Here is a 14321-nt window from a genome sequence, read left to right on the forward strand (position 1 = left end):
AACTATTAAAAAAAAGAGTACACTTATCTAGATGAGCACTGAGTTATAAATTGAGTTACTGAATCACTATAATGTACACCTGAAACAAATATAACACAGTATATTAACTATGCTGGAATTAAAATTTACTAAACCACTCATAAGGTAGATGGATGTTTCAGTACATTTAGGCAAATGGTGTAGATAGATGGTATATGACTATGTCAGGAGGTAGAAGCGTTAGGAAAAATGTAAACAAGAATTTTAATAGCAAAAATGCAATGATCCTGAATGAGGGTTTGAGAAAGGGGCTGCCATCATCAGAGTCATCATCATAACTAACACTATGTACAGGCACAGTTGCATTCATAGATGTTTACTCATTTACAAGTTACATTTACGTTTACCTCACTGTGAGATAGATACGAATATTATCATTATTGCCATTTTATATATGAGGAACTGAGGCACTGAGTAGTTAAATAACTTGCCCTCAAATATACAGCCTTTTAGTGTTGGGGCCAGGATCTGAACATAGGTAGCCTAGACCCAAAGTCAGTGCTCTTAAAACCATCTCCACATAAAAACAGTACTACTGTCATTGCTGAAGTGTATATACATTGGTTCATTTCTCCTACACCACACTGCCTGCCAAGTATGTTATTGCCAAAGAAGAAAGGAAATTAGTGATCTGAAAGCAGAATTTCTACAGATTTGCTGAAAAGAACCCTGAGTTGTAATAGGAAATAAATACTTAGATATATGCTCTGACCATATGATTAAAGAGTAAGTAGGGTTCAACCGGAACAAATCTTAATGTCCCTAAAAGTAACTCAGACTTGCTCTGGCTGATGAATGCAGATAAGCTGAGAATAAAGAGTTGAAAGCAGAGGAAGGATTTGAAAACTTAAAGACAGAGTAGCACAAAAAAATTTTTAAATGAGCACTACGAAAGGCTTCTTACTACTTACCTTCCAAATAAAAGTAGCAGAAGAGGGCATTTGAAGACCAAAGAATAAGGCCCAGAAAAAAACCTACTCCCTGGAGGCAGTCGCCAAAAAGTTAGATCTGATGGATGGGAATCCAGCTGGAGGCATTATTTCTTCCATCATTTTGGAGGCAGTCAGTCCCGTTCTAGTTTGAATGTATTGCTACAGTCTACTTCCTCATAGAGACTGACCAGATACAGGTCTACACTCCCTGTTTATCTGGCTAAGTTGTAGAAGCCTGATAAGAAAATCAATTTATTACTCTACACCATAAAAATATGATCTAGATATATGCCTTCTGACTAAATAAAATTTGCCCTTGGTTGGAAAGAAATTCAATTTTCAAAACAGCACCTCTTTGAGAAAAGAAATGGCAATTATGAAATAATCAATTCCTCAAAGACCTCTCTACTTTTGCAGAGGCCTTAGCATAGGATATTATAAGTGCAAAATTGAAATTGTGTCTATTAACACCAATTATCATTGTTCAGAAGTCAAAAAAAATATTTCAACCATGCCAGACTTACTCAGAAGAAAATACTCATAGAATTTATCCATGATCAATACATACTTGTATTGTCACATGAGAAAGACCACAACTGTGTTATCTTTATAAGAGGCATGATTGTATACTTGTATCCATACTAACAGTGATCTAAAAGAATCTAATTTCAAATAAACAGACTATGAAGAAGAACTGATTGATAACTGCTAGTAGATCTACAATGAACATTCTTGAACAGTTAATCCCTACTACTACTACTACTACTACTACTCTACTACATTCTTCTTCTTCTTCTTCTTTCTTCTTTCTTCCTTCTCTTCTCTTCTTCTTCTTCTTCCTCCTCCTCCTCCTCCCCTCCTCCTCCTCCTCCTCTTTTTTTTTTTTAACCAATGGGTGTCCTCCAACACTATAGGACACTTCTAGACAATGGGTGGTAGGAAAAAAACAGCTAACAAAGCTATTTTCCAAAACATCTTGCTTTGGAAAGTAAAACCAATGGAAATTAACACTAGTTAGGTTGAATTTTGGTAAATGGCAAGAGAATATACTTATGAGCTAGGCCTCTTCGTGTTTTTGCCTAATGTTGGAGGAAAGAGGTAAAAGGGGGGGAAGAGATGAATATACAGAGAAATATAAATTGTAAACATGCATGACATCAGAAAAAAGGAAATAATAACTCAGCTGACAAAAGATGGGAAGGATGTATCAATTATAAAAATGATAATTGGGGCAAGGTCTACTTTGTTTTCAAATTATGTTGCCCTAAACTGACCACTAATTTTAGAGCAGTATAAAATGGTGACCTAGGTTGAAGTGCTAATAACCCCCACACTTACAAGCAATAGTAAACCACTCAATCTCTCTGAACCTATCTAATCGGTAAAATTAGAATATTATCCTCTCTATAACCTTAGGGTATAGGGAAAATGCTTTGTAAACTTTAAATATCAATATATAAGACAGAATTATTTTTAAAGAAAGGTGTATTAGAAACCAAAGACTACTTTCAGAAATCAGAATGAAGCCCTGACAATTACACATAATTTACTATAATAATATGGAGTATTATTGGCTAAGAGCTTGAGCTTTGCGTCGGAAAAACCTGCCTTCCAATACTAACTGCATTTCTTGGGGGTGCTTGGGTGCTCTGTCAGTCAAGCTCCGACTTCAGTTCAAGTCATGATCTCACAGCTCTTGAGTTTGAGCCCGCATTGGGCTCTGTGCTGACAGCTCAGAGCCTAGAGCCTCTTCAGATTCTGGTGTCCCCATCTCTCTCTGTCCCTCCCCTGCTCATGCTCGCTCTCTCTCTCTCCCCTCCCCTCTTACCCCCCTCTCATTCTCTCTCCTAAAATAAATAAACATTTTAAAAATTATCAAAAAAAAAAAAAAAAAAACTAATGACAACTGCATTTCTTAGTAGATGTGATACATGGGCAGTTATTTAATCTCTCCAAGGTAGCTTCCCACATATAAATAAGAACAATATTTAATCCCTACTTCATCAGGCTACAGTAGAGCTTAGTAAGATAACATAGATGAAGTACCTTGCACATCACCTGGCATATAGTAAATACTCCATAAGCAACGGATTTACAATGACAATACCAATGTGCTATTGTGGATGGCTCTGGAATTAGAGTCCAAGTCTGACTGTTAGTAATTCAGTAATGTGTGCCCTTAGATGAGTTATGTAACTTTACTGAGCCTGATTTCTCACCTATAAAATGGGAGTAATAATATCACTTCAGAGGTTGTGAGAATTAACTAAATAACATATTATAGGTGAAAGTGCTTAGCATAACCTGTTAAGCTTACGTCTTACGTCTCAGTATATGTTAATTACCATTTTTATTCTTTCCCTCTATTGCTTAAATACATAAAGGTTTATAAGTAACTAGTATATTTCTTACGGCTCAGTATATGTTAATTACCATTTTTATTCTTTCCCTCTATTGCTTAAATACATAAGGTTTATAAGTAACTAGTATATTTCTGTCCTATTCAGAGGGGGAAATAAATAAACCTAAAATGAAAAGTTGCTATGAAAATAACATTCCCACATCAGAAACTTTTAGGAGAAATGACACTGAATGATAGAAATAGGCCAGTGCTAAAGGAGTACCATATAAAAAACAAACAAATATTAAAACAAGGTATTAAAAATCACAAGAAATTTTCAATTTGTTTCCCGTAGAAACCACAAGACAAAACAACTTTCAAATATAAATTAATTCTAAGTGTTTTTTTTATTTTCATGTCATTTAAGAAATATTTTGCTTGTAAAACCTAGCATCCTCTTTTTTAACCTTGGATGGTTTTTGCATCTTATTATTTCAGGTTCACTTTGGGGCATTCAGACAGTTTAAGAATAACCACCAGATGGCTCATCCCACAAATGATCTTTTCACTTTTGATTTTCTGACAAACATAACAGCATTCCCAAAAATTTCCCTTCAGCATGATATGCTGATAAAGATAGACATATCTCTCATTTTTTAAATATTGAATTTATGAGTATATTTGCATAAAAAATATTCTGCATTCTATAACCTATAAGCATAGAAATTTTGTGATGAATATTAGTAATACACTTTTCCAATTAATAAAACATTTTCCCTACCTACAGGAACTTTCTACAAGTGCATTTTTCTGGGGGAAAAATGTATTTTTCTTCCCTTTGGTGTTTATAGTTAGAGCTATGGCTACTTTTCATTCTTTAGTCTGAATTTCAGTCAAAGGCTTGCAAAGTCTGTATGCATTTGAACAGTATGCTAATTGCACTTTATTAGATGTGCTTGCCCTAGAGTAACCTACTTGCATTGATGTTGGACAACTGCCAACCTGCAGCTTAATGCCATGGTTGTAATTCAATTGTTGGACTGCATGCTGGTTTTCAAATATAGTTTTACAAAATGGGAACAGTAGGGGGCATGCAGAGCTCAAGATGTTTGTTATCATACTGTATTAGGGGACCATATTTTACTTTCTGGAATCTGTGGGTCTTATTTATTTAGAATAGAGAGACCGGCATTCCTTTCTTAATATGTCAGTTATGTGTAATATGGATATTATGCACTTGCAAATATTTTTACTTTCTCTGTCATTATATTGCTGCTGGGTTTTATTCAACTCACTCTGGGCATACGCAAAGGAAATTTTTAACTTAAAAATATTTACAGTTGTGGGGCCCCTGGGTGGCTCAGTCGGTTAAGTGTCCGACTTCAGCTCAGGTCATGATCTCACACAGTCCGTGAGTTCGAGCCCCGCATCAGGCTCTGTGCTGACAGCTCAGAGCCTGGAGCCTGCTTCAGATTCTGTGTCTCCCCCTCTCTCTGCCCCTCCCCTGCTCATGCTCTGTCTCTATCTCAAAAATAAATTAAAACATTAAAAAAATTTTTTTAAATATTTACGGTTATGACTAGCAACTGTATATACTGTTATTTTGCATTTTGATTCACAAAATTCTATTTACTGTGAAAGTGCTACATACACGGGAAGCATTTTGCAATGAATCCATCATCAATGTTTTAGCATTTAAAATTTTATTAAGAAAATCTCTAATTCGGAGTGCCTAGGTGGCTCAGCCGGTTAAGTACTGACTCTGGATTTCAGCTCTGGTCATGATCTCACTGTCACAAGATGGAGCCCCCTGTTGGACTCTATGCTGGGTGTGGAGCCTACCTAAGATTCTCTCTCTCCCTCTCCCTCTGCCCACCCCCCTGATGGTGCACACACACTCTCTCTCTCTCTCTCAAAAAAGAAAAGAAAAAGAAAAGCTCTAATTCATATTACAAATGTGAATTCTGTTCTATCTTATTCAAAAACTACAAAATGAATGCTTATATAAGGCAATCAAAAATATGAAAATTATTTCCTTTATGTGGGATTCTCTTATTAACAAATATCTTTATAAATGCCCAACTTAGTGCCAATGTAACTAATACAAGTGCAAAGGAACTTTACAATTTCTCCTTTAGGAAATTTAGCAGTGAAAAGAGCTTTGGCAGAGTAAAGACAAAAATTATCAATTCTTCATTGTTACTTTACTTTGCAAAACTAAAAACACAATAGCACGAACAAACATTTGACAAGTGCACCTGTTCATTGACTCTAGAATGTGATGGTCCGTGATGAATAAGAATCTTCACAATTTCTACATCTCCTTTCCAGGCAGCCAGGTGAATGGGAAAATAGCCTTTGTTGTCTGCTACATTTGTTGATGCCTCATACTGAAGTAGTTTGAGAACTATGTCCCTAGAAGAAAAAAAAAAAAACAGAAAAGAAAATATGCTAACCACACAGATTTCATTAAACAGGTAACAATGAAAGTATACCAGTTGCTGGTTGGCAATTGAGAGTAAGAGACATAAAATTGGGTTTAAGTGTTAGCCTATTCAACATTTGGCTATTTTACTTACCTGGAAAACCACCAACACCACACACACAAACAGAGCACTAACTAACCAATGAAAGTCCTTAATAGAATTCATTTGGGAAACATTTATCTAATTTCATAACTGAATGAAACAAGTAAAACACTTTTTTAAAAATACCTCTTCCGGGGCACCTGGGTGGCTTAGTTGGTTAAGCATCCAACTCTCGGTTTCGGCTCAGGTCATGATCTCATGGTTCGTGGGTTCAGGCCCCGCCTCGGGCTCTGTGCTGAGCACTCAGAGTCTGGAGCCAGCTTCCGATTCTGTGTCTCCCTCTCTCTGCCCCTCCCCTGCTCACTCTCTATCTCTCTCTCTCTCTCTCAAAAATAAAAAAAAGTAAAAATAATAATAAAAAAATAAAGTAAAAATAAAAATACCTCTTCCTATTTTTTTTAAAAGGGTTTTTTCTCAAATAGCCCATACCTGAGAGTTAGTGTGAAGGAAAAGCTGAGGATAAGCAAACTCCTTATTTACAAAAAAAAAAAAAAATCATGCTACCAAGAGACTTTTAGAGAATTTATACATCATTCCTGCAAAGAGTGGAAATAATAAATTGAAAATGCATATAAAAGACAAAGCAGACAGCAGGAAAGGGGGGGAAAGTTTAATAATTTTTCAGCCATGGCATACAACATATTATGAATATGTGTTATTCATACTTCTGCACTCCTTCATCTCTCCCTTCCAAGCTTAAAAAAATGATTTCAAGGGGTGCCTGGGGGGGCTCAGTTGGTTAAACAACCAACTCTTGATTTTGGCTCAGGTCATGATCTCACAGTTCATGGTATTGAGCCCTGCACTGGACTTGTACCGACAGCACAGAGCCTACTTGGTATTCTTTCTCCCTCTCTCTGCCCCTCCCACACACGTATATACATGCATTCTCTCACAAAATCAATCAATAAATATTTTTTTTCTTTAAAAATGGTTTCAAGAAGGAAATTTGTTCATGAGACAAGTTCCACTACTGATTCAATATCAATTCATACTCAACATACCCTACCTATAGTATTTTGTACCCAATCCCCAACAAATTTTCAAAGCAAAAATTCTGAACTGTAATATCCAACTTCAGGAACAATTAACAAGTTTTGGTACACATTATATTGAATTTTGTATCAAACAATCAAAAACAGTAACTCTAAACAAAAAATGCACTTTTACCTGGAAGCATTTATGAAGCAATTAAATTGAAGCAAATAAATCTATTAAATTCACTTAATGAAATCCTAGGCAGATATACAAACACATGCATATATACATATGCAATTACAATAAATTCTAAAGTTGTTTCTCATATATAACAAATCACTGGTAGTAAGAACAAATGTAACACAAAGAGCTAAATTTAAGTATTTCATGAAGCCAGACTTTAAATGTAAGTAACAAATGAGAAAAATTGGAGGAAGTCTGAATAGTTCAGAACTATAATAGCTACCCCCTACAAACATACAAAATAGACATGATACAACACAAACATTACAGTGAAAAGTAAAATATAATGCCCAGAATGTGATCTAAACTTATGAAGGGGAGCAGAATATACCACCCCAAAATATGTCTCTTTGGCATAAGGATGATTTTAGGCTGATTACTTTCAAGAAAGAGTAGATGTTGGAAAAGCTCTGAAAATGGACTAAAAGTTACCTTTTTGTAATAGACATTTAAATTTATAACAGAAATCCCCATTTGTAAGGAAGTCTCTCTCCCTTTTTTTTGTACCAGAAAATGAAAAAGGACTCTATATCTCTAGAATTATCAAGGAGGAAGGTAGCAACTTCTGTCTGTACAACAACCCCATACCTTGTTTACTGCGCTTTTCCTCCTAACCTCCCATAACTGGTTCTCTTTGACAAACATCTTTTCATCTTTATCAGGCAATGATATTTAAGGTGGTGGCAAGGGCCATTTCAGGGGACTAATTCAGTTTAATTCCGTTTTTCTGGGTTATCTCCCATGTATACAAGAGGTATACATGTAACTAAACTTCTTGTTTTTCTCCTGCTAATCTATCTTTTTATTATGGGGAGAGGGAAGAGTTCCTCAACCAAGAATCTTGAATGGTAAAGGGAAAACTATTCTTCATTCCCCACACATGAAACACTAGATTTAACAGATAAATGCATGAAATCATGATGAAAAAGAACCAAAAAAATGTTGTACAAATATTAAAGTTCCAAGGAGTCCTAGATTTTCTAATGATAAGATTTCAGTGAAAATAAGAATAAATCTCATTTTAATATTCTTTTTAAGAACCAGTATTATAAAATCTGAATTTAGAAAATTTGGATTTGAGTCCCAGCTACACAAACTGCCTAATGATGTGACCCTAGAGAAATTATTTAGGCTCAGTTTTCTTTTTCTTTTCTGTAGGGGATATAATAATAATAATAATGCCTACTGGTCAATATTGGTAGGAGCTTTAATTGAGATCACAGAAAAGAAGCCACTCAATAAACAGTAAAGCACTATACGAAAATATTAGTTCTTGCCCCAAGTAAAAATAAAATCCTTTCAAAATAGAAATGCTTCCAGCAAATCACCTTTGTAAAAATGAAATCTGAAAATCCAAATGACACTTGAAGCTTGTCCAGTTCATATATTTCTCCTCACCTCTCTGCCATGCAAGAGTTACTATATAGGGTCTTCCATTCTGAGATAAATAGCTACAATGGGGTAAAAAGGATTCAAGACCTATGAATAACAAAAGCAGCTAAAAATCAGAATATCTGGTTTAAGGTACCAAGTCTACTATTTACTAATTTGGTTATCTTGAGCAAATCAAATAACCTCTGTCAGTCTTTCAGGTATTATTAAAATAGAATTTAAAGACTACGTCTTCCTGACAATCTGAATGCGTTGTGGTGTGAATCAAATGAAAAACAGGTATGACTGTAAATTTGTATGCAATCACACATATTCTCAAGGCAAGCTACAGCAATGTTTACCAATCCCAGCAATTTTTTTAATGAAAGATTTCAGTATTTAAATAAAAGGTAAAATGATACCAAAAGAAGATACAGTTAAATATATGGATCTAAAAAGTGGAATTTACACTACCACAAAATAGCCTTCTCCAAATTCATTTATCAGAGAAAGATACTTATGTGAAGAATTTTAACCTTATTCCTCAATGCCTAACCAAATAAAAAAAAAAATATTCTGAAACTTCTAAAAGCATTTCCTTTCAAAGGGTAAAGAAGATAGTTTAAGGGGTTCATCAATCCTATTTTCTCTTACTCCACAAAATCCATTCAGAGTTTCATTTGTTCCTTGGCTCAAGTCCTGTTGACATTTTCTAATAATGTATGTAATATACATTTATTCTTTATTTATCAGGAAGATTGGTGAGATAGGGAAAATTTTAACTTACTGACATTTGTATTATGTGATATTACCAGTACCTAATATCTAAATCTGAAAAAACTAATTTGTATGCCTATGAAATTGCCTTTGGTGAACACTAAGATCCTAACTAAACACTATTATATTTAAGTTTTTAAAAAACTTATTCATTTTATTAAATTTATTTGTAAATTTAAATGTGTGTTTAAATTTTTATTTAAGTTGTACCTTTCACCTTATTCAAAGATATCAGCTAATGAACTGGCATGGCTCAGGTTTCTAATGTGAAAACATATTTGTGAAATATAAAGCTATATTTCTTTTTTTAAAAAGATTTTATTTTTAAATAATCTGTACACCCAACATGGGGCTCGAACATACAACCCCAAGATCAAGAGTCCCATGCTATACTGACTGAACCAGCGAGGCATCCCTAAAGTTATATTTCTGATCAAAACTGTGTCTGTCAGTCTTACTGAATCATAAATAAGATATTAATCAACAAATTGCCATTAATCTTTCTTATGATGTATATTAAGAAATGATGTATACTTGTACATGTATATTACAAATAATATGTATTAAACAGGCCCTTTTCATCCAGACTCATTAAGAATAAACTACATTTGGGGTACTATCTATAGTATCTAAGCTGAAAGGATTTATTTAACATTAGGATCCCCCCAAATTAGTATTATTAATTTTCATTTTTATTTAAGTTGTACCTTATATCTTCCAGTGGTATCAACAAATGAACATGTTGACTGTGCTAGGTTAGTAGACATTAAATATTAAGTAATATTGATGAATAAAGTTTATAAAATAGCAGAGAAATAACCTCTATATCTTAACCATAAAGTACCATTCTTTCTTATATACAGCATTTGATAAATAAGAATTGCTCTAAAATCCTAAAGTTAATGTGGTTGATGAGATCACAGAAAAAATAACTCCATTTCCCAGGAGTAAATTAAATTTAATAACAACATAATTTAAATCACTGCAACATTTTGCAGCCTGAAGCTAATATAGAAGTTCAGGTAAAAATAGGAATTCTAAAAGTATTGATTTTTGCTAATGTATTTAATTTGCTTCATTTTCTGATAGATATAAATACACTTCTAATTAATATGAAATGTCTTTTAAGAAGTTTCAGGATATGTTCCGAGCAAAATTAAGTTCATTGGGAAGGTTCAACATTCAAATTTCTTTACCTCAAAAGCAAATTTCCCTATAACTGAATCATAACCGAAGACATTTATTTTGTTCCATCCTCCCTTACTTGTTAGTAGTCTAAATAACTCTGAAGTAAACACAAGTCATTTTTATATGGATATAGTAGGAACAAACTAATGAAATTCTCAAATTAATTAAGGCCTTTTTTATTTCAGACTTTCTTGAAGATTTTACTTCTCCTTAACAGAAACAGAGTTGCAAATGTATTCAACATGGTCAAAAGACTCTAGGACATACACTCCATTTTATAGCTGGAGCTTCTTTTTATACTGAATTCAGATTTCCAGAGAAAGTGAATAAGAGCAAATTTTAACTAGTTAATACCCTTATCCAGGAAAGAAGCAATTATATCCAAGTTATTTCTAGGTTATCCAAAGAGAAATTTCATGGACCAGACTATATAAATTTTTAGAGGAAGTTCTCTCCTTTCATTAGAAAACCTAAGAAAGAGTGAATCAAAAGTACACATAGCTTACCATCTGGATTCTAGATACAATTTGAGATACAATTTGGATTTCAGATAATGGAGTCTAGAATCCAAGCATTAAATATTCAAAGAATGAGGCAAGAACAGAAAATACTTAAACCCCACACATATCAAAGACACATATATTTCAAAGATATAAACGTAACAATTTAGTGCTGACAGTTTTCAAAACAGCATCCAAGAATCACAACGTGCCCAATATAGTTTAATGAGATGAAACTTAAGAAAAAAAGGAAAGGAATAATTTGCCAAGAAGAGGAGAAGTGAAATATGAATACAAATGTTTACTAAAATTTTATAGTGAACAATGATTATTATTTAAAAAAAAGAAAAGATGAGAAAAAGAGAAAAGGGAAGGACAGAAGAAGGAAAAGGAAAGAAGAAAGGAAGGGTGGGAAGAAGCGATAGAAGGAAGAAAGGAAGGAAAAAGGGAAGGAGGCAGGGAAGAAAGAAGTGATGGAAGGAGGGTGAGAGACAAGAAGAAAGGCAGAAAATCAGGCCAGCTGGCTGGCTAATGTCTACTAGGAAGAGAATTAAGAGAACCAAATTTGTGGCAGAAATACATACATGAGAGAGAAAATGAATCCTCCATATTTTAAAAAAGAAAAACAGAAATAGGTCTCTTGCCTATCTACTGAAATAATTTATAATCATTGCTAGTGGATTTTGTTCTACTGACGGTGGGGTTTTTTTTCTATCATTTGAAGGTAATAATTTTCTAATCTGCAATTACAAATGACCCAGGAAATCACTAACAGAAGTACATTTTCTATTGTGTCTTGATTTGGCTAAGTGAGATGAATTGTTCATTATGAAACAATGTATTTCAGGTATAAGGTCCTATTCTGCTTGAGGATTAACTAGAGTTGATAAACAAGAGCTTCCAGTAAAACATACAAAATAAGAGGATATAATATGGGCATAATTTGCTGTTCGAAGGCTTAGACCATATGTTGAGGGTAAAGGAAAAGCCTGTGTTCAAAGGAAAAGAATAAACTACAGAACCCTGTAATAATACTTCTAGCTCTATGATTCCATGAACTTTAGCCTAGAAATCATAATGTTTTCAGACACAATTTACAGATGATGGCTACAACAACAATAGCAACAAACATGGAAATGATGTGTTTCTGTGCTGACTGCTAACGCATGCTTGGGAAGAATACAAAATAATCAATTGCTCATTACCTTGCTAAGTGAGAATAGCAAAAGCAAAGCAAAGAGAAAACATTCTTCTCTGGCTCTGAGATATATTCTATGACATTTTTTCTCCTTCAAATATATTTTCTTAAACCAATATTAAAATTAGCATTCTGTATGAACACACTAGTTGATGGGAGGCAGTCCAGAAATAGACAACAGAACAGAGGAAAGCAAGCAAGAGTTTAGGAAACTGATGTGCAGAGTCACAAAGAGAAGATAATGTACAGTATTGGCAAAGGCATGCACTTAGAACTAAAACACTTAAACTCAAGACACAGCCCCACCTTAATATCTAAATGACCACTATGTCATTTATCCAGAATGGTCTTGTTTCTCCATGAGGGGAGGGGGGTTGGGTTGAATAAATCATCTCTAATTACAAAAATCCATGGGTAATTTAAAGTCCGTAAATCTTACACTCTAGATGGAAATGTAAATTTCAGAATTTTAGCATCACAGTACATAACTGAGCCACAAATACCAAAGCAGTGTATCATAAAATGTAACCATTGAAAGGAACAATGAGAAACATCCAGCCTATGTACTCAGTACACTGAATTCAGCACTAGATGGGTTAATTAAATGGGGAAAGGTCACGTACCCAGCAGAGATGGGAAGATGGAATCAGAAATTTTCCTGCTTTTTTCCAATGCCTGTACAATGACACTGAGAAAATCTTTCTAGAAAATGTTAAAAAGATGGGATCTTCATATAAAAGCAGAGATATATAATTCTCAGAGAATATCTGCAATCAAAGAGATCTTAAAAGATATCTAGTCAAATCACTCAACTCTTTATGGTCACAATCTTAATGATTGATATTCAATTCACTTAAATTATCTTTACTTTGTAAATTGCTAATAGAAACAAACAATTATACAGTGGGCATAGGGAACCATATCTCAATGGTTAGAAGTTAGAACTTCATAGGTCATCATGTATGAACAATAACATTTCCTAAACATGGAAAATCATGGAGGAATATGAATGCTAATCCATTTTGAAATATTATTTTGAGAAGTACTTATAATGACAAGCTATGATAGAACAAGAAAAGCAGTATAGCTCCAATGCTCAGGCCTAAGATCCTCTGTCCATTAGATTTGATAGTCTTTCCAGTTATTTTCCCAACTGGAATTTCCTCTGAATTAGGAATGACAATTAAGATGACCAAAGAAGACATCAGCATTGTATTTCTTGGGCTGATTTCATTTGCTTTTATTCCTGATGACCCAGGTACAAAGAAGAAAAAATAGTAATTCCTTTAAAATATTCAAATGATAGCAATCTGAACACATGAATTCATCAGGACAACAATAAAGTTTGAAAAATATCCAGCAAATAAAAGGTGCTAAGTTACATGGTATAAGATGATTCAATACAGACTAGGGAGTGGATAAACAGAAATGTATTTTGGGAATTCTAATACTAAGAATCCAAGTGACAAAACATTATGATTACGTATATAATTACATATGCATATAGATACATCTCCATATCTAAACAGAATGATAATGCTAGGTTTCTGCAATAAGTTTGAAGATAAAAATATCACAATGATAAATGGCAAAATGATAAGTTTCTTGTGTAAAAACTTTAAGTCCATAAAATGTGATCAAGTGTGACTTGATCCTGTGTCTCAATTCATAGAATAAAAGAAAGGTTAGGTGGGAAAGCAAAAGGTAACCAGCATTTTTAATTTTTTTTTTTGTATCTAGCATGTTTAAGGCAATATTATCACATCTAAAAAACTAAAGTGAAATGAAATGATCCATATCTGGGAAGACTAACTTGGGCCATTAGAGCAAAGGAAAAACAGATAAGAAAGACTGACATAAAAAGAATCCCTTTTGTTCTATGATGGGGGAAGACAGGACATCTGAATCATTCAAAGGACTCCTCACACTGTGACTCTGGCACAAAACCAAAAGGTAAAGTAGGTCAAATACTAGAAATGAAGTGATGGTTATGGTTACACATTATTTCATTGTCCATATTGTAGGCTATCACATTACTGAAACATAATTCCACAGAAAGAAATTAAAAACCAGAAAGACTATCTTGAGTAACAAAGAAAAAGCATTTTAAGTAAATGTGAAAGATTTTGAAGTGGTTCATATAAATGCCTGTGACTCATATTCATA

General features: G+C 33.7%; 1 protein-coding gene across 1 annotated transcript in view; it reads right to left on the reverse strand.

Annotated features, from left to right (window-relative positions):
• The window catches only part of LOC116738210 (ankyrin repeat and sterile alpha motif domain-containing protein 1B-like), a 210663-nt gene that overhangs the window by 24963 nt on the left and 171379 nt on the right, over positions 1-14321 (reverse strand). Inside the window, exon 3 of the mRNA XM_032594030.1 lies at positions 5571-5727. Within this exon, the coding sequence (XP_032449921.1) occupies positions 5571-5727 (157 nt within the window). The remainder of the gene's footprint in view (positions 1-5570; positions 5728-14321) is intronic.

This window comes from Lynx canadensis, chromosome B4 (assembly GCF_007474595.2).
Source record: "Lynx canadensis isolate LIC74 chromosome B4, mLynCan4.pri.v2, whole genome shotgun sequence".
NCBI lineage: Eukaryota > Metazoa > Chordata > Mammalia > Carnivora > Felidae > Lynx > Lynx canadensis.